Genomic DNA, 27,016 nt, shown 5'->3' with positions numbered 1-27,016 from the left:
ACTTCGCTGTGAATTGTAGATAAGCATAAATTGTATAAAATTTGTCTGCACTGTGTAAGTAATTATTTTAATGTTAGGTGTTATTTTTAATCCAGTTTGAAAATCTCTGCCTTTTAATTGGGGTATTGAGACTATTTGCGCTCAGCGTGGTTATTGACACGGCTGGGTTTAAATCTCACATCTTGCTGTTTCTCTTCTGTTTGTCCTCTCTCTTCTTTTATCCTCTTTTTCTGCCCTTTGGATTGAGTATTTCTTTTTATGATTCCATTTTATGGCCTTTATTGGCTTACTAGCTATGTATCTTTGGTGGGGTGGTTGTTGTTGTTATTGGTTTTTTGTTTTTGGGGGTTTTTTTTGATGATTAATGGCTACTGTAGAGTTTATAATTAGTATATATCTTAACAATCTGCCTTCAAATAATATGTATCTCTTCACATACACTGTAATAAGAACTTTAGAACAGTGTACTTTGCCCTTTTCCTGACTTTTGCTATTATAGTCATTATTTAACTTCTATATATGTTAGAAACCCAAAGTACATTTTTTTAAAGTTTTTATTTAAATTCCAGTTAGCATACAGTGTAATTAGTTTCAGATGTACAATATAGTGATTCAGCACTTCCATACATCACCCGGTGCTCATTACAACAAGTGCCCCCCTTAATCCCCATCACCTATTTCAGCCATTGCCCCACCCATCTCCCCACTGGTGACCATCAGTCTGTTCATTCTAGTTAAGAGTCGCCGCAATACATTTTTTATCTTTTTTTTTTTTTGCAGTACATAGTTTTACTTTATCTTTCAAAGAGATTTTTAAATAAGAAAAGTCTTTTTTGTATTTCCCCACATATTTACCATTCCTAGTGCTCTTTATTCCTTTGTATAGATCTAGATTTCGAATTGGTATAATTTTCTTTTTGCTTGAAGGACTTCAGTATTTCTTGTAGTGTAGGTTTGCTGGGGATGATGTCTGTCAGCTTTTGTGTGTCTGAAATCTTTGTATTTGAAAGATACAAATTTCATAGATACTTTAAAGGTGTTTATTTACTGGGTATAGAGTTGTAGGTTGACATTGTTTTTTGGGTTTTTTTCTTTTAGTACTTTAAGGCATGCTCTACTGTCTCCTGGCTTATATTGTTTCTGATGAGACATCTGCTGTAATTCTTATATTTGTTCTTTTGCTTATAGTGTGAGTTATTCTGACTGCATTGCAGAATTTACTTTACCAGTGTTTGACATTTTATTTATTTACAAGTTGTTAGTGTTCTTGAACATGTAAGTTCTCAGTGATCACTCCACTCTGAGTTTCTGTAGCCTCTGACCCCTGTGTTTCTAGAGACATCTAGATGTATCTATAGAAAAAGGAGGGGAGCATCCTTCAGTCATTCATGGCTTCTGAGTTGATGGAAGAGTCTCTTGTGAACCTTTATCCCACTCCAGAAACATTAAAGGCCATTTTACTTAGCTGCTTCAGACAGGCAAGGGGTACTTTTTACTTTCAAAGTGTTATAAGGAGTATTTCTGATGTCTCTGATAGTTGGTGTGGATGACTACAGCTCAGAGTCTGATGTGATTATTATACCTTCAGCCCTGGACTTTGTCTCACAAGATGAAATGTTGACGCCACTGGGGAGATTGGACAAGTATGCTGCAAGTGAGAACGTATTTAACAGGTATGTGCATATTCTTTTCCTTGTGGAAGTGGAAGGATTATTACATTCCTTTCCGTAGGGAAAATACAGTTTTCCTGCTTAAAGTAATATTAACGTGTAGTCTTAGTCAACGTGTTTTGTTAATAATCACAGCCAAGGCCTCATTTATAATTGTTTACTCTTTGATCCTCGTAAGCATCTGGCACTCTTTCTTTGCTTTTTGGCAAAAAACAATAACAACAACCACCATTACTTTTTTGCTGTTAGGCATAATTTTGATATTTGTGTAAAGTGATTACTGAGGGGAGTATATTATTCTTTCAACAGATGATGTTGTATACCTACTGTGTGCCAGGTGATGTTCAAGGGGATTGGGACATTCTTCCTAATGCATTGTTTCTCCAGCTGTGGTCCCCAGAATACCTGTATCGGTTTTCTGGGAAATCTGAAAGTCTTAAATTTTTTGAGTATAGATGTATAGAACTCATTTAGTAAAAATGTATGAAGGTAATATTTTATATAATGAAGAATGTGTGTATTTTCCTATTACTTGATAGTTAAAGATAACTGAAATTTTATAAATTTTCAGTGACCTTAGAAATTTGTCACTTCAGTTAAAGATGAAAAATATTTTGGTAAATATTCGGTCTCATCTTGTTACAATAAAATCCATATGGCATTTGTCACTTAGGAAATTAGTGACTTTATGTTATAAAATATATTAAGAAAAACATTCTTTAAAACCATGTAGATTCTACCTTTTGGAATTCTAAATATTATTTTTTTTTTTTTAAGATTTTATTTATTTATTTGACAGAGATAGAGACAGCCAGTGAGAGAGGGAACACAAGCAGGGGGAGTGGGAGAGGAAGAAGCAGGCTCATAGCAGAGGAGCCTGATGTGGGGCTCGATCCCGGAACTCCAGGATCACGCCCTGAGCCGAAGGCAGACGCCTTAACCGCTGTGCCACCCAGGCGCCCCCTAAATATTACTTATTAACACCACTAAACACTATATCGTTTTCTTTTTCTGTTAGACAAATGGTGGCCCGGAGTTTGCTGGACACATTGAGGGAAGTCTGCGATGATGAGAGAGATTGCATTGCTGTTTTGGAAAGAATTAGCAGATTAGCTGACGATTCAGGTATATGTTTATGCAGAGAAAGGTTTCTTTTACCAAATTTGAGGTTTTAAAAACTAATGAAAACTTAGTGTGATATGAGACTTCTTAAAAGATTTCCTATGTAAATTACCAAATACATCAGTAGGAAGAAAATACAAATTTCTTAAGACTCACATTTTGTAGTTGGTCTGTTTAGTTTAATTTTGGAAATTTCTCACCAGAAAAATCTAAAAATTGTTTTTGCATCATGTATCTTAATATTTTAGGGTTACCAAAAACTTAAAAATAATTTTGAATAAATTTTAAAAGGGATGAAGCGGGCTGTAAGTTATTTTAGGCAAATATGAAATGCCTCCTTATCCTGTGCTTTCTCACTTGTGAAAAATGTGAATCAGTCATAAAACTAGAGCATTTTGTCTCCAAAGTGAAGATAGGAGGGTCTGCTTAAGAAAGAGGTAAACCTGACTTCAGGCTTGGAATATGGTTATATTAAGTTTTTTAAAAATATTTTTTCTTAAGGCAAAATATGCGTAACATAAAACTTACCATTTTAACCTAATCGTAAGTCATATGCATATCTTTATTTTCTATTTTAGAAACAATTCAAAAGTAAATATTTTTTTTTCTTAAACCCATTATCTCTTTATTAAAATGTGTTATTTTTCACTTTTTAACAAACTTTCTAGCATGTTAGCAGTCTCATTTTTTATTTTTAGATGGGCTCATCGTTGGTGAGCAGTTTGTTTTATGGGGGAGTATGTTTTACTATTTACATAAGCCTTAAGTGGTTTTTTATTTTCCTATAGGGTAGAAAAAAATCTGTAAGCTTAAAAATAACTTAGTGATGATATCTAATGATACTGTATTGCTCGCTCATGTCTGTATGCTTGTTCCAGAACGGTTTTAGGAGCATCTCATCAATTACAATTTTCACTTATCTTTTTTTTTTTTTTTTGCATTGTGGTTATTCCTTTTTTTAGTAGAATAGATATTCTTTAGGGAGGAATTTGTGTTTATTTTCTTTTACCTGTTTGCTGCCTATAGTGCTTGTTTTTATAAATATATGTATGTATATACAGTTGGCCCTCAAACAGCGTTTGAACTGTGCAGGTCCATTGATACAGGTTTTTTTTTCAATGAGTACAGTGCTATAAATGTATTTGCCTTACGATTTTCTTAATAACATTTTCTTTTCCCTAGCTTACTTTATTCTAAGAATACAGTATACAATACATATAAAAAGTACGTGTTAACTGTTTGTTTGGTAAGGCTTCCAGTCAACAGTAGGCTAATAGTAGTCAGGTTTTGGGGGTGTCAAAAGTTATATGTGGATTTTCTACTGCACAGGGAGGGGTCAGTGCCCCAGCCCCCTAGTTGTTCAAGGGTCAACTTTAGATTTTTAAAAAATACTCTCTCAAGTTGTTGAGTTCATGATAACTATCTGTGTTGACATTTACATTTTTTGTTCATTTGGTAAACATAATACAGTGCACAGTCCTATGCCGGATGCTGGAATAAATGCTAGAGCAGTTACTAAGGTGAATAAGAATTCTGTTATCAGATTAACAGTTTAATGAATGCAACTAACTTACAAACAGTACATTATAACGGAGAGGATTGGTGCTGGCTTCAGAAAGTTAGTGACATTGAGTTGAATTCAGTAGAATGATGAGGTACAGAGAAGGGAAGAAGCATACTCAGGAGAAGACAAGACTGGTTTAGAGGTGTAAGGAGTTCAGATAGTGGCCCATTTGGTCACTAGTTTACTGAGTCTACAGTTTAAAATAATGAGGCTGTTCAATAAGGCAGTCGAGGTCTAGATCATAGGGACTTAGACTGCCATGCTAGAGTGCGTTTTTGTGGTGTAGAACAGTAAGGTACCAGTGTGGACTGACTTGGTGACATCGATGGGCAACAGAAACACTTGTTGGGGAACTCTGTTACTTTAATATTGAATAAAACTACAGAAAGTACATGGCCTATAAATTTTCAGCTCCATGAAGTAAATCAAAATGAAGGCCCATGTAATTAGTACTCAGATTAAGAGAGAGAACTAGCACCCCAGAAACCATTTCAGGGCACCTCCTCATTTCTGTCCTGTTCTTCTTCCCCAAGGTGTAATCCATGTTTTGACCGCTAAGTGTATAGATTAGTTTGCCCCTCTGAACTTTATATAGAATCATACTGAATATGTTCTTTTCTTCTGAAGCTTACCATGTTGTTGGTATGTAACTCTATTTATAGATTTTTTTTTTAATTGAACTGGAAAAGAGTTGGATGAAAGATGTACTGACGAGGAAAAAGAACTTAGTAAGTTATTAGTAAACCTAAATAAGCATTTGCTGTGTAAAATCCTAAAAATATGAATAACAACTTTAGGGGAATAAAAAAAATCAAGATAAAAGTTGATATGGATAAGGTAGATGAAATATTGAAAAGTTCTAAGCTCCTTGTTTGCTTAGGAAAGTGGAATATATGCATCATGATCAGCCCAGCCCACCAAGTTAGAGACCTTAGGCTCAACTCCCTTCTCTTCCTTCATACCCTTCAACCATCATAGTAGCTTTGAAATCCCTCCCCAGCACTTCAGTTCCTCCCAAAATGTGTTCATTTCTTGACTCTGCTTTGTTCCATTGGTCTGTTTGCCTAAGCAGGGCTTTGAAGAAAGAAAAGTTACTGATTTTATTCTCTCTCTCTTTTTTCTTTTTTTTGAGATTTTATTTATTTGAGAGAGAGAGAATGAGCAGTGGGGAAGGGCAAAGGGAGAGGGAGAAGCAGACTTTCTGGCTGAGCAGGGAACCCAACTCGGGGCTCAACCCCAGGACCCTGAGATCATGACCTGAGCCAAAGGCAGACACCCAACCAACCAAGCCACCCAGGAGCCCCTACTGATTCATTCTTAACCAGAACTGTAACTTGTATCCTTTTTTTTTTTTTGCTTCAAAAATATATATAATATGTATTAGGTCAGTGTTAGCAAATTCAGGGTCAGTGAAGAAAAGGAGAGGCCTATGTTTTGTTTTGTTTTGTTTTGTTTTTAATTAAGTATTTTTCAAAACAGAAGCACTATTTTGTTCAATTACTGTCTAACTTCAAATGGCAGAGCCATGTAATAGAAATTCAAAATATTGGTTTGTTGATAAGATTCTTAGCTTTGTAAGATGCTAGTATATTTTCTGCTGATTGTTTCATTAATTTCTGTTTGTTGAAATCTAAAGTTCTGGACCCATGCATGCATATTTACCTTAAAGTAACTGTAGTGATATAATCATTAATAGGTACCAAAGTTCTAATTAGGTCTGATGTAATGAATTGTATTGATAATCCATCTTGTTATATGTGTCTTAGTCACTTGCATTTCTTCTGAGAATTGCCTGTCTGTTTCCTTATTTTCTTTCTTGTGTTCATTTGAACAATGGGTTCTTTGTGTATTTAGTTATTAATACTGCATTATTTTCTCCCAGGCTGGTTTGCCTTTTAACTGAGTGTGGTACCTGTTGTCTATAATGGAGGCTTTATAAAGCGGAATTAGTTGGTCTCTAAGTTGGTTTTGGGGCTTTGTTTGCCTTGGAAGGGCTTCTCACCTCAAGATTAAACATTTTTTTAATGTTGTCTTGTAGTGCTTTTGATCTTTAAAAACAAAGTTTGGAACTTTAATTCACTTAGAATTCATGTATGATGTGCAGGATGGGAATCCTTTTTTTTCTCACATAACTGATTCTCCTGCCATTACTCGTAGGCAGTTCATCCTTTTGAAACCCAGAGATTCGAAATGCTTTATTTGTCATACTGAAATTTGCTGTACATACTTGGGTCTTTTTAGATTTTTTTTGTTTCTTTAACTTGATTGGCCTACTTTAATGGTCACTTACCATTTTAGTCTTAATTTTTACTGTAAATTCTCCATTTGTTGATTAAATTTAGATTAGGAACTGGTCCTTATGACTTGTCCTGGGAGGCTCTTAAATAATTCATGAATAATACATATTTTGTTGATTGTTAAATATTTGGGTATTTAACTAGCATATGTGACACAATGTCGGTGGTGGATAAATTTGGTCATAATGGGAAATGATTGCGTACTTGGTGCACAGTAGGAAGATAGAAGCCTGGGATGGGAGGAGGGTCTTCCTTTTACTCGTGGGGTTAACCTGCGTATGATTGTGAAATGGATCCTAGAGTTAGAAAACGTTGTGTAAGTCCTTTTTATGTCAAGGATGGAAGTCCACATCTTTCCTAAATAGTCTTAAGTCCAGGCAAGGATTTTGTTACTGTGGGAGAATGTGTTTGCTCACATTTCTGTTGTTTCAATAGAACCAACCGTGAGAGCAGAGCTGATGGAACAGGTGCCTCATATTGCATTGTTTTGTCAAGAAAACCGGCCTTCAATCCCATATGCTTTTTCCAAATACTTACTGCCTATCGTGGTTAGATATCTCGCAGATCAGAATAATCAGGTAAGAGTGCCATTTACATGTTCTTACTGGAAATGTTTGTAGTATGATGTATGTAGAATGGCCTCCCCAAGCTGGTTTCATTTGAGTCTTTTCCTTTTCAGCTTCATTACTCTGTTTTTCAAAATGACTGTGTGTCTTAGACAAGATATATTGAGAGTCTGGCAAATCTAGGAAGTCTCCTTAATGCTGTTATAAGACAATGCCCAGTAGCTGCGTTCTCACGTGTACCCTCTTGGGTGTCCCTCAGGAAGTTTGCTAATTTGGGAGTCACCTTTCACAAGGATGGCTTTTCTCTTGCGTGTGAGAGCATGTGAATGGGGGGAGGAGCAGAGGGAGAGGAAGAGAAGCAGACTCCCCGCTGAGTGGGGTACCCAGTGCAGGGCTCAATCCCAGGCCCTGAGATCATGACCTGAGCCGAAATCAAGAGTCGGGTGCCCAACCAGCTGAGCCCCCTAGGCGCCCCCCCAAGGATGGCTTTTCTGTGCCACTTCATTTGTCGTATCACAGTCTACCAAGTGCTGTCGGCAATAGCTGGAAAAAATAGCAACAAGTTTTTACTTGCAGGGTTTTGCCAGTTATGAATCCCTTTAAGTTGAGGTGAAAAGTCTTCAGTTTTATGAAAATGAAGTAATAGAGTTTTGTTACATCATGTATGTACTTTGTTCATACTGCTGGCTTTTCCCAGGTAAGAAAAACAAGTCAGGCAGCTCTGCTGGCCCTGCTGGAGCAGGAGTTAATTGAGCGATTCGATGTGGAGACCAGAGTGTGCCCCGTCCTCATAGAGCTGACTGCCCCAGATAGCAACGATGATGTGAAAACCGAAGCTGTGGCTGTAAGTAGAAGGTGCTTTTTCTGTTTCAGCAAAAATTAGTCACTGTATTGACAAATAGGAGGTGCTCAAATATTATATTGTGTGCTATGGAGTTTATACATATTAGGTATCAAAGTAGCCACAAATTATTAGGGCTAGAAAGGGACATAGGCACACAAAAAAGGTCTGTTCTGTGGGCCCCATATTATGCTTTGCACCTGTGAATTAGATGGCTCTATCACTGGGCTCTGAGAAAGCAAGATATGCAGCAAGAGAATAAGTAACTGTAAATCCCTGATTATGGAAAAAGAAGATGGAAGAAGTAATCCATGCAGTTAAAATAAAAAACACAAAAACCCTGTACTGGTGAAGAAATGTTTGTGAAACTCTAATTGCTGTTGAACACTTTTCTCGGCACTATGTAAGCACAGGGGAAAAAAATAGCTCCTGCCCTTGAAGTGTGGTCTTTGGGGGAAGGAGAATTAGGCAAGTAATTTTATAATGATATATGATATGCGATAGAAATTGTGATTAGAAGAAAGCCACACAGATTAAATCATGTACATAACAAAGTCAGTTATAATAAATCCATCTAAACATTCAAATCTATTTGGATAGTGAGAGTTTACTATTTAAACCTAAAATAGGGGCGCCTGGCTGGCTCAGTTGGTAGAACATGTGACACTTGATTTCGGGGTTGTGGGTTCGAGCCCAAAGCTGAGTGTGTAGAGATTACTTAAAAATAAAATAAAAAATAAAAACCCTAAAATAATAGCAGCTTTATTGATACGATAGTGTTTCTGGATCATAGGATAAATTAGTCCCCTTTCCCTTGGAAATTTCTTGATTCCGTTATTATATTTTTTTAGATACTCCATGCCAGTTAATAATAAATTTAGATACTTTTCAGTAATACCATTTTTATTGAAATGAAATTCACATAATGAAAAACCATTTTAAAGTGTACAGTTAAGTTAGCATTTAGTACATTCACTGTGTTGTACAATCAGCACCTCTGTCACATCCCAAAATGTAGATTTTTATTTCACAAGTTCCTCAATGAAAGAAATCAGTTTTTTCATAACTGAGCAGTTTAACTTGCTCTATTATTTTTATGGGATTTAACAATAGTGAAACATTGTAATTGTAATGGACTATATCCAGCACTAGTATTATGAAACCCATGATTCTTTTATAGTTGGTTTATTTATTTTACCATGTTCTGCACACCCTGGCTTCCTAGTTGTTCTCTATCTTGGAAATAATTCATTCTGATGAATTTAATTATGTTAGATCAGTGATACAGTATATAACTTTGGATCTTTAGGGCTTGAAAATGCTCAGGAACAGTATAGAGTCAAAGAACAAAAACAGCTTTGGGATTTGGGAGATACAGCTGTTCTCTCCAGTTCTGAGGATGCTGGGATTTTGAATAGGGATTGTGTTGGAGCTATAGATCAATTTGGAGATGGTCGCCCACCTAACAATCCATGAGTACAGTAGATCTCTCCATTTATTTAGGTCTTTTATGTTTCTCATCAATGTTCGGTAGTTTTCAGTAGACAGAGCACATGTATATATTTTGTTGAACTATGTGTCTTAACATTGTTGTGAATATACCGTTTTTAAATGTTTTCATTTCATTGCTAATTTATAGAAATACATTTGATTTTTGATTCTGACATAATGTCTTGCAAACTTCCTAAGCTCACTTATTTGTTCTAATGGCTTCTTTGTAGAGTCCTTGGAATTTTTCTGTGGAGTCAGTCATGTCCTGTATGGATAGTGTTTTCTCTCTTTGCAATCTCTATTCTAATCATGTTTATATGGGCTAGGAGTAGGTGTAATAATAGCAGACCATCAGATTTCTTTCTGTACTAACTGGGCGGTGGTGTGGGGAATTTATTTATGTAGCATTGGGCTGGTTTTCAAACATAGTTCATCCATAGTTTGCCTGGAACTGCATTACCTGAAACTCTGTGTGTTGGAACTGGGTCCTTGCCTTCCTTAGAACCAAGGGACACAGTTCTCTTAGGCACGAGTTTCTGTTAACACGGTACCTTGCAGGGTAAGGACTGCCTCCAGAGCGTCTTTTCTTAGCAGTACAAATATACTAAATCCAAATTCTTCTTGTGGATAATCTTTCCTTTGAACAGTGACCATTTATTTTCTTACTGGGAAAATGTAATGTGTTTTACTTTTAAAGCTATCAGGCAAAATGATTAATAAGATTGAAACTATAGTAAAATGAAATTTTTCAGATTTTCTCTGGGCTTACTGTGCATTTAGTAATTATTGGTTGATTTTATTGGTCATAGTAAATACGTATTTTTCTACCTTGAACCTGAATCAATAAGGTAAATGTTTTTTGTGATGTATGTGGGATAATGATGCCATAACCTATTTTATAGTTCCTAAAGTGTATACTTTTAATAAGTTAACAAATTTAACTGGAAAAGTCTTAGTTTGAAGATGTTTTCAGTGTGCTTTTGTTCTTATCCATTTTAGATAATGTGCAAAATGGCTCCCATGGTTGGGAAGGACATTACAGAGCGTCTTATCCTCCCTAGGTTTTGTGAGATGTGCTGTGATTGCAGAATGTTTCATGTTCGAAAGGTATTTTTTAGGCGTTTTGTTTGTTTAAGAACACACGGTTTTAGTGGTTACTGTATTGATATGTGAAACTTTTTTAAAAGATTATTTTAAAAGCACTGTGTATGTAAGATTTTGAAATGTCAGTGATGCTTTTGTTGTCAGGTCTGTGCTGCCAATTTTGGAGATATTTGCAGTGTAGTTGGCCAGCAAGCTACTGAGGAGATGTTGGTAAGTATTGCAGAAATAAAGGGGTAATAAAGGAGTAAGCACTACGTTACAGAGTAATATGTAAACTTCAAAATGCATACATTTACCCCCAAATTTTAACACAATCCCGTGAATGTGAACCTGAAAGATAATATGACTTTGAGTTCAGGAGTTTAAATTTCTATAATCTAGGCACTTGAATTATGTTTTGATTACAGTTTGTTAAAAGTGCAGATATGTGATGTATAAGGACCATTGATTTATTTTTACCTCTCCCAATATCAAACAAATCAATTCTTATTCAAAGAAATCTGTAATTTTATTGCAACTCTCAAGTATTCTAGTGACAAATTAAATCTACAGCTTGTTATTTTTCAGTGGTTAGTGCATGGGATATACATGCTTCGTGTACCAGTTAACATACTTGAAGAGTTTCTGAAACCATCCATTAGGCAAAACATTTAGGTGCAAGCTTGTGTATAACTTTTAAGCTGTATTTATTTTTTCTGCTTTTCCAGTCAACAGTGCCGTGAATTAGGTGTGATTTATTTCAAATTACTGAGTTTTAATATGAAACAAATCTTCTAAATTGTTAAAGGAAAATCTAATATTTTGAAACACTGTGAAAGCAGAAAATGAAATAAAATGAACCACTGAAACCTGCGTTTGTCTGCCTAACACACCACTGTCCTTGCGTAGCTGCCCAGGTTTTTCCAGCTTTGCTCCGATAACGTGTGGGGAGTCCGGAAAGCTTGTGCCGAATGCTTCATGGCTGTTTCCTGTGCGACGTGTCAAGAAATCCGACGGACTAAATTGTCAGCACTGTTTATTAATTTGATCAGTGATCCTTCGCGTTGGGTAGGGTTTTGTCTAATTATCATTTTTGTAAAATAATACATTTTACACGAAACATTTTGATTTCATAATTTAAGAAATAATTTAGTAAAGTATGTTATTGTTAATCCTTTTAGGAGTAGACAATAGGCAAGCTACTGTATTAACTTTTTTTTTAACTGAACAAAACTGTACAAATAGAAATCATGATCATTCTAAGGATATGATGTGGTATATTGCTTTTCAGGTGTTAAACCTTCAATAAGTCTCACCTGGCCATAGTGTAATAATTTTTGATATGTTGCTGAACTGTTTGCTACTAATTTGTTAGGGTTTTTTTTTTGTTTTGTTTTTGTTTTTTTAAAGATTTTATTTATTTATTTGACAGAGATAGAGACAGCCAGCGAGAGAGGGAACACAAGCAGGGGGAGTGGGAGAGGAAGAAGCAGGCTCATAGCGGAGGAGCCTGATGTGGGGCTCGATCCCACAACGCCGGGACCACGCCCTGAGCCAAAGGCAGACGCTTAACCGCTGTGCCACCCAGGCGCCTGTTAGGGGTTTTTATATCCATATTGTAAGAGATAATAGTCCATAGCTTCCTTGCCATGGCTTTTTTTTGGGGGGGTTTGTTTTGTTTTGTTAATAGGGTAATAATGGCCTCATAAAACAAGTTGTGAAGGGCTCCCTCCTCTTTGTTTTGGGAAAATTTGTGAAGAATTGGTGTTCTCTTTTAAATGTTTAGTGGAATTCAGCAGTGATGCCATCTCAGTTTGGACTTTGTAGTTCTGTTTTGTTTGTTATTTGTTTACTAATCTCTTCACTTGTTATAGCGCTATTCAGATAATCTTCACTTATTAGAAAATTATTCAGATTAGTTCTTCTTGAGTCAGTTTTGGTAGTTTGTCTAGGAATTTGTCTGTTTCATGTAGGTTATCTAATTTGCTGGTATACGATCCATAGTATTTTCCTCATAATCTTGGTATTTCTGTAACGTCAGTAGTAATGTCCCTTCTTTCTGGTTCTAGTAATTTGACTCTTACCTCTTTGTTTCTTGGCCAGTCTGCTAAAGGTTTGTCTGTTTTGTTCATCTTTTTAAAGCTTTAGTTTCACCGATTTTCTCTCTGTTTCTGTTCTCTGTTTTGTTAGCTTACACTGTAATCTATATTATACCTTCTCTTCTGCTTGCTTTTGGTTTAGTTTGCTCTTATTTTTCCAGTGTCTTGAGGTGGAAGATTAAGTTAGCAGTTTAAGATCATCCTTTTTTCTTTGAGTTACCATCCGGGGTAACTGGCTTTCAACCTGTTGTTGGTAGCAACAAATTCTGTTTCTGTTTATCTGGATATGTCTTTATTTTGCTTTCATTTTTGAAAGATAGCTTTGTTGGGTAATAGGACTCTTGGTTAACAGTTTTGTTTTGTTTTAATATCTTTAAGCACTTTGACTATCTCTTCCCACTGCCCTCCAGTCTCTCTTGTTTTTGCCAGAAAATTAAGTTTATTTTATTGCGGTTCTCTTGTAAGTGATATGTCACTTTCCTTTTGCTGCTTTCAAGTTTTTCATCTTGCTTTTGACTTCTGGCATTTTTACCATGATGTGTTTGTAGATCTCTTTTAATTTATCCTACTTTTGTTGAGCTTCTTTCATGTGTAGATTATTGATGTCCGTGAATTTGGGACATTTTGCGCCATCATTTCTTCAAGCACCGTCTCTCTTCTCTCCTTCTGGTATTGCCGTTACACACGTGATGGTGCCCTTAATGCAGTCCCACATTTTCTAAGACTCCTCATTTCTTTTTTCTCTCTGTTCTTTGCCTAATCTATATTAATATACCTTGAATTCCCTAGTTCTTTTTTTCTACCAATTCAGATCTACTTAAGTTTATGTGGTGAGTTTTTATTTCAATTATTATACTTTTCAACTCCAGAATTTCCATCTGGTTCTCTTTATTAACCTGTGTTTGGTATGCCACTGTCCTCATACCTTCCTTTACTTCTTTACTCATGCTTTTCTTTCGTTCCGTGAACAATTTAAATGGTCACTTTGAAGGTTTTTTTTCTAAGTCCAACATCTTAGTGTTCTCACATGTAATTTCTGTTAATTTTTTTCCCCATCCTGTGAATCATACTTCTTTGTTCCTTTGCATGCCTTATAATTTTTTTTTAAACTGGTCATTTTAGATAATACAGCAAATTTGGGTACTTGTATCTCTCTCTGGGGCTTGTTACTGTTTCTTGCTTGTTTAGTGACTGGCTGGAAGGTGTTAGTGGACTCTTACTCCCCCTCCAGGAGGCGCAGCTTTGGGCATGCCTCATACCTACTTCCCATCTGGGATGACCACATTTTGATGGCAGTGGGAGGGACAGCCGCCCAGGTTCTCTTGGCTCATCAATCCTGGCCTTACAAGCTGGGGCAGGGACTGTATTCTGAGTATTCTCAGGGCCCAGTGTTCTGAGCCACATCCAAGGTAGAGCTTCCATTCTACCAGTGGGCGTTGTGCAGAAGAGAAGGGAGTGCCACGCTGCTGAACAGGTAGCTGGGGGCAGGATGAAAAACCTCAAAAGCCCCCTGGCTAGAAGCTAGAAGAGAGGAAGGCCAGTGTTGTTGGCTGCAGCCATCTGGATGAGAGGTTCTGCCTCCCTGGTTCAAATACCACAGACTCTTCAGGGTTTTTTTGTTTTTTGGGGTTTTTTTTTTACTGAATATTTATAGATATTCCCTCTTTTGTTGTTTGCCCTTAGGACTGTTTTCAGAAGTTGTAATTGGTGGGGTTTTAGGGGTTTTTGTTTGTTTGTTTGTTTTTCCATTTTCAACGATTTCACTGGAGAGTGGGTCAGTGGTGCTCCTTACACTGTCATGCCTGAAATAGATCTCAGCCTTACCATATTCATTTTCCAGACTCTACATAGAGGGAAAGACTGTTAAGCCTTAGCACAACTTTAATGTTGTTTAAAATGTATAAGATTGTTAGAAAAGATTATGTAGCTTATTTGAAGTTTTCATTTTGAGACTTTGTCATCGTCTTCCTCAGTGATATACAGTATTTGCTGCTAATTTGGGAATATGTTTATATTAAAATGAAGGACTGCTTAAATCTGTCATCTGAGGTGTATGTAAACCCTATAACTGAGGCAAGCTGCGAGGTTCAACAGCATCCAGAGTAGACTGAACTCATGCAGATAATTGTAAAAGTTACCTTTTATGTTTTTATGAAAGTAACATTTATTGGCTGTAAAGGAGAAAACAACCTGTAAGTTCACACATAGGCTGCTTTTTGCTATCTTGTGTATAATTCTAGCCTTTTTTTTTTTTTTTAACCAATTGAATCGTCTTGTATCTGCTTCCCCCAGAAGGTAAATACTAATAATGGGCATGCTTCACATGTATTTGCCCTTGCAAAATTTACACGTCATGTAATCCTCATTTTAAACCATGGAAAATGTATTATTATGCCTCGAGAGCAGGGCTTAGAGAAATTGGTTTGCGGTTTCTCCCATCATAGCTGCCTCTTTCAGATTGTGTCCGTCCTCCTGCTTCCTTTCAGAAAACCTCTCTCCCACAATTTTTTTTATAATCAAGATTACAAAAATAATACAGGAGTACAATATGAAATAAAATTCTATAACCTTTTTTTTCAGCTCTCCTACTTGAGACATTCATGGATACCAGTAGGATGTGCATCCATATTTTTGTGAAATATATTTGAAGTCCATATTCTGTTTCTGATAAGTGTGTCTATAGTTCTGGCGTGTCTGTCTCATTTCCTTGTAGGAAGCAAATTACAGTCTTTCCTACCAGAAAACATGAAATGTATTTATCACATTTTGTCAACTTTATTGCTCTCTATTTTCTGTTTGGCAGTCTCGGTTTTCTTCATTCTGTTTTCCTTGAGAAGACTGCAGGATTTCCTTTAGTTTCGTGCAGATGCTTTCTGGGATCTCATATTCATATTCTCATCGTTTAAATACTCAAGCCAGATTTTTAAAAATTGAAAGTAAAAAAGAAAATAGTTTATGAAGAATTTTACGTCCTAGCAGACGAACAATTTATAGTTCTGAATCTGGGAAGGTTTTTTAGAAAACACCTTATTACTGTCTTAACCATACTTCGGTATATGGAAAGTAGACTGTTAATAATCTCTTATTTTTATGTTTTATTACTGTCCTCTTTTTCTTCTAGGTTCGCCAAGCAGCTTTTCAGTCTCTGGGACCTTTCATATCTACTTTTGCTAATCCATCTAGCTCAGGCCAGTATTTTAAAGAAGAAAGCAAAAGCTCAGAAGATACACCAGTCGAAGACAAAAACAGGTATGATTTCTTTAAACTTTGGTTTCCAGCTTTATTGCTTGTGAACATATTTTTCATTTCCTCTGTTTTATAATAAGTGTTCTTTTTGGAGACTTTGCTATTTCTCTTGATGGTAAAAATTGGTAAATATTTTTCAAGAGCTATATTTTACATACATTTGTTACATGTCTCTTTGGTTAGTTACATCTTACGTGAGAAGATGAAGATGCATGTAGCACGCTGAGCTTGATCCCAGCCGTGGAGAAAAGTATTTATACCATTTATGGTAGATGTGATGATAATTTTTAAATAAGTTTATTTAATAAGTTAGTTACCTAGTAAACCATCTATTGACATTTAGAATAGATGCAGTAATGGTTATACAATATAAAGCGTTTAGTGTTTTAAGGGGTAAAATCTAATTTAGGAATATGTTTGTTTTAGTATGTAGTCCATTTCTTACTATTATTTTTCCTTTCAGTCAATTAATTTAATTGTGGATCTTGAACTCTGCAGAATGATGATTATAATCTCTTAATCGAGGGGGAAAGTATTATAATGATTAGCACCAAATTAATGTACTTATTAACTAGAATATCAACTTTAAGTATAATAGGGCAACTAAATTTTAAAATAAAAAGGACAACTCTGATTTTCTAAATTTTTTTTACATTAAAAATTTTGAGCTTTAGTTTTTAAAATTTATTTACTATATATTCAGGGGGGAAAAAATCAAGCCTAATTTAGTGCATGGGAAATATGCACTTTTACAGGTGTGCGCTTGAAATAACTTAGAACCTGTTTCTGAAACAGTCCCTGCTATAATGCTTGAGTTACCATAGTGTCTTTTCCCTCCCTTGTCATGATGCTAATGGACATTCTCTTCTGTAGGTCTTGATACTGTGATATTTGCTTTCTTGGTGTTTTGATTTGGCAGTTCTTCCTTTCTTCTGCTGCCTTGTTTTACCTTTTTGCCCGTTCTCCTACTGTCCTGCTGAATAGCCAAACAGACCTGAGGTACTGTTTTTTGTAAAGGAAGAAAATCACTCTAAACCTGTCTTCCTAGCAAGCAGATTCTGTCAGTTCTTTTGAAAAACAGCTGCTACAAGGAGTTTGACAAAAGTGATGATGGGGGGAAATGTTATCTGTTTTTCATTTTTAAAGTCAGTGTACCTTGTTCACTACCTAATTGTGCAAAGACTATTACATAACTTTATTTTTAAATCTGGAAGGCGTCTAGTAAGTGAAAATATAAATTTACAGAGAATTGTATAGGTCAGGCCGAATAATAAATATTTTCAGTCTCTGCCATGACTGGTGAACTCTGCCTTTGCAGCATGAAAGCAGCCATAGATGGTACATAAATGGATGGGCTTGGCTGTGTTCCAATAAAACTTTATAGACAAAATAATTGGTGTGGCTACCATGGCCAGTAGTTGTACTGACTGCCTGTGTAGGACGTTACTGGAAGAGGTATTTAAAGGTAGTTGTCTTTTACCTACAAACCTTAATTCCTCTTCCATTGTTAATGAGGTATGTCTCAATGTCAAGTCAGTACTCTCTGTAGCATTGGATTTTCACTATATTGTTAGACTTTATTGAATCGTGTTAAAAATAGAGGGGAGGGAAGAGAGAATTTCTGGCTAAGGAAGGAGTTGTGTTAAATACCGTAAAAGCTTTTGTGTAGTTTTACTTCCTAACTTCAAAAAAAAAAAAAAAATAGTCCTATGTATTATTAATCTCAGAACCATTTGTTTACCCTCTCTTAAATACTGCGCTAGCTTTTGTTCTAAGGTGTCTTAAAACTTGTTATTTAAGATTGATTGATTGGTTGATTATGCAGAAAATAATTGAGCACCTACTATGAACCAGCTTCTATAGATAGAAATCAAGAACTTGGTTTCTGTTCTCAAGGTCCTCTCAATTTTCCTAGAATTCAGATCATTCAAGCAAGTTTCTGACAGTCTGTTTCCACTACTATTTATAATTATATAGTTTCATTTGATCCTGGAAACATTTAATGTCATTTAATGCTCTCTGAAGCCTTAATTGATCTTAAACCTCTAACTTTGTATGCCAGACTTACCTTTCACCCTAGATCAGGCTATTAACGCTTCTTGGAAGGTGTTAATAAAGGCTACTTCCAGAAGCAGAGTTAAACATTCATATTTGCATTTTTAAATTATGTAAAATAAGCATTCCCTTTTCTTCTTAGTTGATCAGCTGTTTATTGTTCTCTGAATACTATGTTCTTTTGGTTCTCTTTGCTTTCTGTTTGAGAAGCTGTTCTGTTCCATCCATACCCATTTAACAAAGTGAATTGTCAGTGTGTTTGCTGTCTCTAGACTCACTACCTCCATGAATCTTTCCCTGAGTTTTTTTGGAAATTCAGAGCTTTTGCATCTTGGCTGTCAGCACTGGAAGGAGAGCACTGATTTCTGATCCGTATCTTTTCAATTGTGTATTTGCATCTGTCATCCAGCAGACTGTAAGTCCATCTGCTTGTAGCAGTCGAGTTCTGTATTTTTGTGTATAGAGCACCTTCACTGGGCCTGGCACATAGTTGGCACATAATAAACCTTGAATGAATTGTAAAGAAATCTTTAATCTCCGAAGCCTCACGTAGCTACACCACTTACACCACTTTTCGTCAGTTTAGTATGATGTCAACTGCGTGAAAGTAAAATTGATGGCTCTTGGTACAAATTGGGAAGTATTTCAGTGATGTGAAAACTTCATTGAGCTAATTCACAGTACAGGAAAGATGTATGTTCTTTGCTTTCATGTCAGGATATAGTGCTGTTTTCACCAGATGTCCCACAGGTCATTTTCTCCTGGAAATACGTGTACTTATTTTTCTAGGCCAAGAGTCTCTAGTCCAGAACTCGGAGGGTATTAATAGGATACTTATGTAGACACTAAAGGAAAATTAAGGTTCCATTAGGGAAATTTTTGGCTTACCCTGGAGCTCTTGTTACCCACATCCCTTAGGAGATGGGGTAGTTCTTTCATTTTGCAGAATCAGAGGTCTCTTCAGCTTTCAGAACGATTTTTGCTTTGTAATAGCATTTGGAAATCTGACAACTAAGAATATCAGAATTTTAGTATTTAGCAACTTGATCTTGCATTGACTAGCTAGCTCCCAGCTCTGGGAAAAATCAGTATTCAGATAACATATATTTGACTTTTTGAAGCAACTGTTATTCATACATGTAGTAATTCTCCCAGAATTTAACAGTAGGGAAAATTTTTTTGTCTCCTTAAAACGATTCTAGGAGTTCTAAGTTTGGACACACTAGTAATGTAACATTAGACAAATAGAATGATGTGGCCATTCTTTTTTTTTTCCTAAGAATATTAAAGTTTAATATTAATGGCACTGTGAGAATAGTAACCAAGGAGTTTCAGGCCCAGTGGAATAGTTTTGCATACTGAAGGGCCTTTGTTGTTGTTTTTATTGTTGTTTGAGGAGAGAGGGAGAGAGAAAATCTTAAGCAGGCTCCCATCAAGGTGGGGCTCCATCTCAGGTCCCTGAGATCATGACCTGAGCTAAAATCAAGAGTCATAACCCACTGAGCCACCCAGGTACCCTCTGAATCATTGCCTTTTAATTGGGTTCTTTTTGGGCATTTTAAATACAGGTTTTTGTGTGTGTGTGTTTTAATTTATCAGGTAATAGTTTTAACTCATTTGGTCTCTACTCCCACCAAACAATATCTTGTTACTATAATTTTTTAAATTTAGTTTTCCTATCAGAAAAACTGCAAAAATAGCACAAAGAATCCCATATGCCCTTCAGATTCTCCACTTATTAACATTTTACCATATTTGCTTTACTGATCTTTTTTTCTGAATACTTTGAGGTTTTAGACATGATATTCTTTTTACCTTTCGTAAATATTTCACTGTGTATTTCCTCAAAACACAAGCATTAATACATAACCATGGTCCAATTACCAAAATTAAGAAATTAACATAGATACAATACTGTCATCTAAGTAAGAGACTTTATTCAAATTTCACCAATTATCCCACTAAATTCTTTAAAACAACAGAAAAAATGTCTTTTAATAAGAACCACGGGGTTGGAAAATATGTAATTGGTTTAGAAGGCATTCATTTGGCGTAACAGCACTAGCTTCAAGAACTGTTTTGGAGAGGGAAGGACTCTTAAAGGTTGTCTAAGCCAGTCCCTCTTCCTTATGAATACGGAGTAAATGTGGAGCTGCGAAAGGCTCACAGGTTTATGGTAATACAGCGCTGGAGCTGGGGCAAGGACCGAAGAACTCGGGGCCAGCTCTCCCGCAGGTGTAACAACTCTACTGTGTGCGCCCACTGTCTATTTTATGGTTAGAAGAATAGAAGGGAAACACCAGAAGTAAAATGCTATCATTGTGTGGTATGTTTTCAGATGACTTCTTACATATTTTTTCAAGTTTCATTAACATATTCATGTGTTTTTAAAAATATATATTTTTTGAAAATAATGTAAACATTACCATGAGATAAAGCATAATCAGAGGGAAGTTGATAATTTCATGGGAACATGTATGGTGGCTACTTAACTAGGATGTTACACAGGTGTTCATGTCACCTTCCGTTTGCACAGTCCTGGTGAGCCTCCTGTTTAATATCTGTTACTGTCTGTATTTAAAGACACGTACTGTTTCAGGGAGCACCTTTAATTTTTTCCCCACGCTCACTTTCAAATTTACCTACACACCCATTCTTACTTCCCTCTCATGTTTGTTAGGAAAGAGGTGTGTGTTGACCCATTGAATCTGTGCACCTGTGTTCTTGAGTTCATATTCTTTCTTATTAGAAGGACATTGCTTTATCCGTGATTTCATCCGTCTCCCATGCCTGCGGTTCCTACGTCCCTTCTCACCTCTTTCTCTAAGGCATCCCGAGAAAAATGCCTTCACTCTGTGACTCGGTGTGCCTGTCGTGTTTCCATTCATCTTTCTTGCCTCGCGCACATCGAAGCCCTGCACACGTCCTTCTGAGTCGATGACCTCCAACTTGGTCCCTGGTGTCTGACTGGTTTCCCATGGACGTCCCCACCCAGAATACAACCCAGATACCTCACTCACCCTGTCCACGGAACTCATAAGCCCTCTCATTACGCTGTTCTTGTGTTTTCGACTTTTAGTTGGTGTTACCACGATCTGTTCCGTTGTGCTAGCCAAAAATTTGGCAGTCCTTCCAGATTCCTCCCCTTGTTTCCCATCTCCAGCATGCAGTAAATAAGTAAACAGATCCTGTTGGTCTCGTCATCATTTGAATGTGTTTACTTCTTGTAGCCCCAGCGCACTGCCTTCATTCACCCAGTCCTCGCCGGCTCTCACTGCCCTTCCGCAGCCCCGCCTCCTGTCTCACCTCCGCCCCATTTTCTGCCCCACTTCCAGGATGCTCTCTCAAAAATAACACATCTAAAAATGCAGTTTTCCTAATTCCTGCCTTGTTCCCTGTAGCCCATTGGATCCATTCCAGAGGTGTTGGGTATGGAATACGGTGGTTCTGGCAAAGTTTTTCACCCTGGTCACCCACCATTTCCGTCTCTTAATAAGAAACTGATGGCTGTTTTCAGAGTATGTTGCACGTTTTATGTCACTCCTGCCTTTGCACATGCTTTTTTCCCCTTGAATGCATGTTCTTCCCTGTAGCCTCCTAAACATTTACTGGTTCCTCTACACACTGCTCCTGTCATTTCCTCTAAGCCTTTTCATTTCAGCTCCACCCTGCCTCCATGCTCGCTGGGCGCACTTCTGTACTTACCACTCTGTCCACCAGCTACCTGCTTACCGGTTCGGCTCTCCTGTTTGCCTCTAATGGTGATCTCCCTGACCGGACCTGCATCTCATTCATATGTGGGTGCTCAGTACTGGCTTCGTTCCCTGGCTCCTAGTGGGTGCTCAATATGTGTTTGTTAAATTTAATGGAGTCAAATAAAATTTAGCGGATAAACGTTAAAACTTACTGTAGTAAGGAGTCTTTAGTTTAGGTCGTGGATGGTGGTGGTCAGTGGGCTTCAGGAGCTTGTACCATCATCCTTATTAATTAGTCATGACTTAATTTTGGGAAAACCGTTGGGAGTAGAGCTGGAAAGTGTAGAAGAAATAAAAATTTACACTAAGATGGATTTTAATATTTTGTGAGATAGCAAATAAGGATCTTTTCTAATACTGTATAGAGGTTTTTCCCTTTTCTTTCTTATAAAAGCAAATAGGTTTTAATTCTCAGCTTTTCAGTACATCATTGGAGCAGTGGCAATACCATAATCTTAAGAATCAGATCATTTTTGAAGTGCATTGTAGGAATTTATCTTCCTACAGTTTTTCTTTAGTTTATTATTGAAATTAGCCTGGTATTTAAGAATCCTGGGATTCTGCAATGTTATCTTTTCTAACTCATGTAATGCTTTAATATCTAGACTGACACTTAACGGATGTTTACATCTCTGAACACAGAACAACTGATGGAAAAAGAAGTACTACCAGTATAATTTGTGTGGATAATCTGTAAATTTTAATATTGAACTTGTCTAAATACTTTATGTAGTGTCTTTCATTGAGTTTTTTTCAGTAATTATTTTTATACTTTCATTTTTTTTTCCCCAAATGAAACAATAAAAGGATCAGAGATCAAGAAGTCCCAGAGGATGTACAGATCAGGCCAGAGGATGTTACTTCAGATCCCAGTATTAGTAATTCCAGTGTCAAACTGGAAAACATGGTGGAAGATCATGCTGAAACATCTAGGAAATCTCCAGGTGAAATAAGTGTCCCAATGGACAGCTCTTTACTTTGTACTTTGTCCTCAGAATCTCATCAGGAAGCAGCTAGTAATGAGAATGATAAAAAGCCTGCTAACTGCAAATCTGCATTACGGCCAGAGGGTGGCGCCAGTTCACCAGATTCAGCTCTCTTAGATCAGGAATTGTACAACTCCTTCCATTTCTGGAGGACTCCTCTTCCTGAAATAGATCTAGATATAGAGCTTGAGCAGGGCTCTGGGGATACTCTCAGCCCAGAGACACCAGAAGAAACCTCTGAAGTCACCGTACCGGGTTCTTCAAATATCACTATGGCCACCAGAAAGGAACTTGAAGAAATGATAGAAAATCTAGAGCCGCACATTGATGATCCAGATGTTAAAGGTATGGAAGAGTCTATCAGATTCTTTGCTCTAAAGCTGATACAAAATATTATTTGCTGACTTTTGTCCTAGGAAAATCACCTTTTAAAAATTTATTCTTATTTTGATAAGAATATTCTTGTCTTGATAAATACAGTTAATCTGATACTGAAGTTTCATTTCGATGAGCTCATCACTGTGTTGCTAACTGCAGCATAATACACAGATTTCTTGATTTACAGATCACTCACCTTGACATTTTCACAGTCAGTCAAACGGTGCTTTACAATTCCAGCCTGGAGCCCTGCCTTCACTATTCTGTTCTGGGTCTGCTTAACTTTTTTATAAAATAGCAGATACAGTGTTGCTTTCAAAGGAAGGACTGTGGTCTATTAACAGTAGACAGATATCTGTTTCCCATGGAATATGAAGTTTTAAGAGCTATAAACATTTATAAGAGTCATCTGGGTTTTGGTTTTTCAGTTTCGACTTTTTTCCACTGGGTTACACGTGTATCGCCCAGATTCTTTCATTGTGAACAATGGCCTTAAACGTTGCTCTGTGTTAAAATAAAAAGGGCCCTCTTAAGAAGGGGAAATGTGTTCTGAGTGAGTCAGCGGGAAGTGAGCCACCCTGAGGCAGTTCCCCTTGTTCTGCCTGCTGGAGCTCGGGTCGTGGTTTAAGGTATGTGCGGCTGGGGCCGATGCAGGTGTTGTCTTTTCCTTTGAAGACTAAAGCCCTCCGCCTGACTCTCTGTAACCATTCAGTGAAATCTGAAACAAAACCAATTTTGGAAAATCTCCCACAACTACAGATCTTCAGATCTATCACTTCGTGGACTGACTTTCTCTCTCCCTTTCTCTCCCTCTCTCTCTCTCTCCTTCTCCCTCTCTCTCTTCCTCTCTCTTTTCCTTTCCTTTCCCTTTTCCTTTTTTCACCTTGTTAGTTCCAGAAGCTAAAATTTCTAAACTGTCAGTTTGCTCAATGTTGGGAAATGCCCATTTTTAAAGCAGATAAAGTGATAGATAGCTTCAGTATTCTTATAAAACATACAAAACCTATTGTGTTTGAACTTTGAAAATTGCATCAGTGATGGTTAAATTCTCAGTTATCTTTATCGGCTTTGTCATTTTTAAAGATTTCCTATTATAATTACACTTGGAGAAAAATTAAAAGACTTGATTGAACGCAAATTCATATCCTTGATTGTTGAACGTTATTTTAACTGGCAGACAGTTTCATTTTTTTTTCATGTTTTCTTTTAGGTTTATTGGGGTATAGTTTATATCAGTAGAATCCAGCCTTTTGAATGAACACTTGTGTGAGATTAGACACACAGTCAGTTGTGTGTAACCACCCCACTGTCAGATACAGATACCGTTCGAGGAACATTCCTTTGTACACCTTTAGTTAGTCCTTCCTTCCCTGCCCAGCCACTAGCAACCACCAACCCGTTCTCTGTCCCTGTGCTTTTTGCCTCTTCCAGAATGCCACATAAATAGAATCAAGTAATAGAAGCCTTTTTTTAGTCTGATTTCTGTCGCTTAGCATCATGTATTTGAAGTTTATCCTGGTTATTCTGTGTATCACTAGTTCACTCCCTTTTTGTTTCCTTATTTTTATCATTCCTGTTTAATATATTCTGCAGCAAGGGCAAGAACAGAGGATGGAATATTTCCAATAGAATACCCTATTTTTTCCCTAATCTCTCGTGGTAGATTATTTTTTATGAAAGCCTTATAGCTTTGCTTTCTTCGGTCATTGCTCAGTGTGGCTCCTGTCACTGATGTTTACCCCTGACCCAGTAGTCTGCGTCCTAGGACAGCTTGACGAGGTAGCAAGTACTGAGGTTGTTGTTCGTTAGCTCCTTCATCAGAGTCTTACCTGTGTCATTTGTCTCCATCCCTCACTCTCCTCCACCCCCAGATGAGGAGCTTGGAGACGCAGAATTACACCTCAAACTCGAGCTGTTCACAGCTTGATAAACATTTGTCTTTACAGCTTTTAGTTTTAAAAAAAAGCTTTTAGCTTTAAAACTTTTACTATTTGTCAGTTTATTCAGTTGATCAAACTTCAATAACATATATTTTGAATCAATTTTATGCTCCATTTTTTTGAAAAAAAGATCATTAGCTCAGCTTCTTAGGCCTGTCCTGGGAGTGCTCACTGCATCCCAGTGCCCGCTAAATCTCTGACACATCACAGCGCTTAACAGATGGTCATTGAAATATTTGAATAAGCTATGTTAAAAATTGTGTTCGTGAGAGTGTGCTTTTTAAAAAAGAGCTCTGTGCTCATACAAGTTTGAGGATCCGACTTTGTGTTTCAGAAGATGGCTAATCCTGTTTACTTAAAATAGGACTGTGAGTGCACAGGCTACAGGTGAATGATGTCAGTGCGAGTACTGTATTGCCATTTAATCCGCTCTATCTGGTGCAGCTCTTACACCTGCTGTCATTGAAATCTGTTGCAGTGTTCTTTCCGTCTGTAATGATGACCTTTCCTAACATATGCACTGGTTCATTGATTCGTTCAGCATTACTTACGGAGCACCTACTGGTGGGTCTGCTCCTTTCCTAAGCACTAGATATATAGTAGCAACAAACCAGACCAAAATCCCGGCCTCAGAGAGCACAGCAGGGTGACGCTTAGCATATGAACTGCCCCTGCGTCCGACGTTCTGCAGTAAAACCTAGGTGGGCAGCGTTGGGCATTTTCTTCTTAGGTACAGAAGTCCTGAATTTTTTATTTCATTGAAATCCGAGGGCATGTTTGACTTATGTTAAATTTCAGTAACTATGCCTTAATTTTCCAAATTACGGTGTTTTAAAGGGTATACCTTAATTTTGGATGTGTCCTCATTTCTAATTCTGCCACTGTGGGCAGCCACAAACTGTCGGGAAATGTCCACCCTTTTGAACTGGTTGTGTTGCATGTGTAATTTTTTGTCAGCAGGCCTGGAAAATGGTAAAGCAGCACCGCACAGAGAAAGAGTTTTTGGGCATGTGCTCAGTTGAGTTTCAGCATTTCCAAGCCTGTGGCACTTGTTCCCTCCCCTCCCCGCTAGCCCTTAGTGACCGTTGGTGGGAAGCGTCACAAGGCTGCGGCTGCTGCTTACTAGGTGACCTTTGCTTCCCAGTCTCGCTAATTTAACTCTTCTCTTCGTCAAAGCATTGGTGGGGGTTCTTTCTTTGTGGACTTTTAGTCAAAAAAATGTGTTTCCAGAGACTAGAAAGATACTCTTGTCAGAAGAAGAAAGCCCTTTCTCAGTCATAGAACAGAAACATACCCTACAGGGAAGGCCAGAGAGGGAAGTAGGAAAACACAAAGAAGGTGTAAGAGATCTTTTCTAAAATACTTACCTAGGGAATTTGAGGTTTTTCTGGCTTTGTCTAGGGCAATTTCACAGTCTGTGGTGTTTGGAATCACCAAGCTGATTGAGGACTGAACTCTGAGTAGCATTACTGACGCCACCTTGGTTTCACTATAGCTCGACTCATAGACGATAAAAGGAAAAATGCCCAAGCTCACAAAATACAGATTTCTACCCAGTGTAGGCCCAGTGGAAGAATTGGGCCATTTTGGTAGTCATGGTCAGAAAAATCATATTGTTCCCTGACTGAAATCAATAAATTGTTAGGAATTTGTGACTACCCACCAGTATGTTGTGTGGAAAAGTGAGAGATTATTATAAAGTTTTCTTTTAGCTGTACCAGCTTCTTCAGGGAAGGAGTAAAATTCACTTTCTAGGTTGTCCCAGCTTCTGAGCGTGAGTCACTGGGGACTGTGTTTCTTCACAAATCCACGATTAAACCAGCCCTGGTTCCTGGGATTTCAGTCTGCATATTAAGTAAAAGGCAGATTTTGATGAAGACCTGTGTGTTCAGTTTTCTTAAATTTATTGTGGCAGTGTGTCCT

The 27,016-nt window shown here is 37.2% G+C and overlaps 1 protein-coding gene across 2 annotated transcripts in view; it reads left to right on the top strand.

Annotated features, from left to right (window-relative positions):
* PPP4R1 (protein phosphatase 4 regulatory subunit 1) overlaps nt 1-27,016 on the top strand; it is a 59,343-nt gene that overhangs the window by 17,164 nt on the left and 15,163 nt on the right. The window contains exons 3-11 of one of the 2 annotated variants that reach the window (XM_040632727.1): nt 1,589-1,673; nt 2,689-2,795; nt 7,089-7,231; nt 7,917-8,063; nt 10,551-10,658; nt 10,800-10,865; nt 11,544-11,702; nt 15,855-15,982; nt 22,597-23,120. In XM_040632727.1, coding sequence (XP_040488661.1) covers nt 1,589-1,673; nt 2,689-2,795; nt 7,089-7,231; nt 7,917-8,063; nt 10,551-10,658; nt 10,800-10,865; nt 11,544-11,702; nt 15,855-15,982; nt 22,597-23,120 — 1,467 coding nt within the window. Of the gene's footprint in view, nt 1-1,537; nt 1,674-2,688; nt 2,796-7,088; nt 7,232-7,916; nt 8,064-10,550; nt 10,659-10,799; nt 10,866-11,543; nt 11,703-15,854; nt 15,983-22,596; nt 23,121-27,016 lie in introns of both variants that reach the window. The other variant, XM_040632726.1, reaches the window with a different exon arrangement.

This window comes from Ursus maritimus, unplaced genomic scaffold (assembly GCF_017311325.1).
Source record: "Ursus maritimus isolate PB19 unplaced genomic scaffold, ASM1731132v1 scaffold_18, whole genome shotgun sequence".
NCBI lineage: Eukaryota > Metazoa > Chordata > Mammalia > Carnivora > Ursidae > Ursus > Ursus maritimus.
The sequence above is the reverse complement of the archived record's forward strand: the minus strand, read 5'-3'. Positions and strand labels throughout refer to the sequence as shown.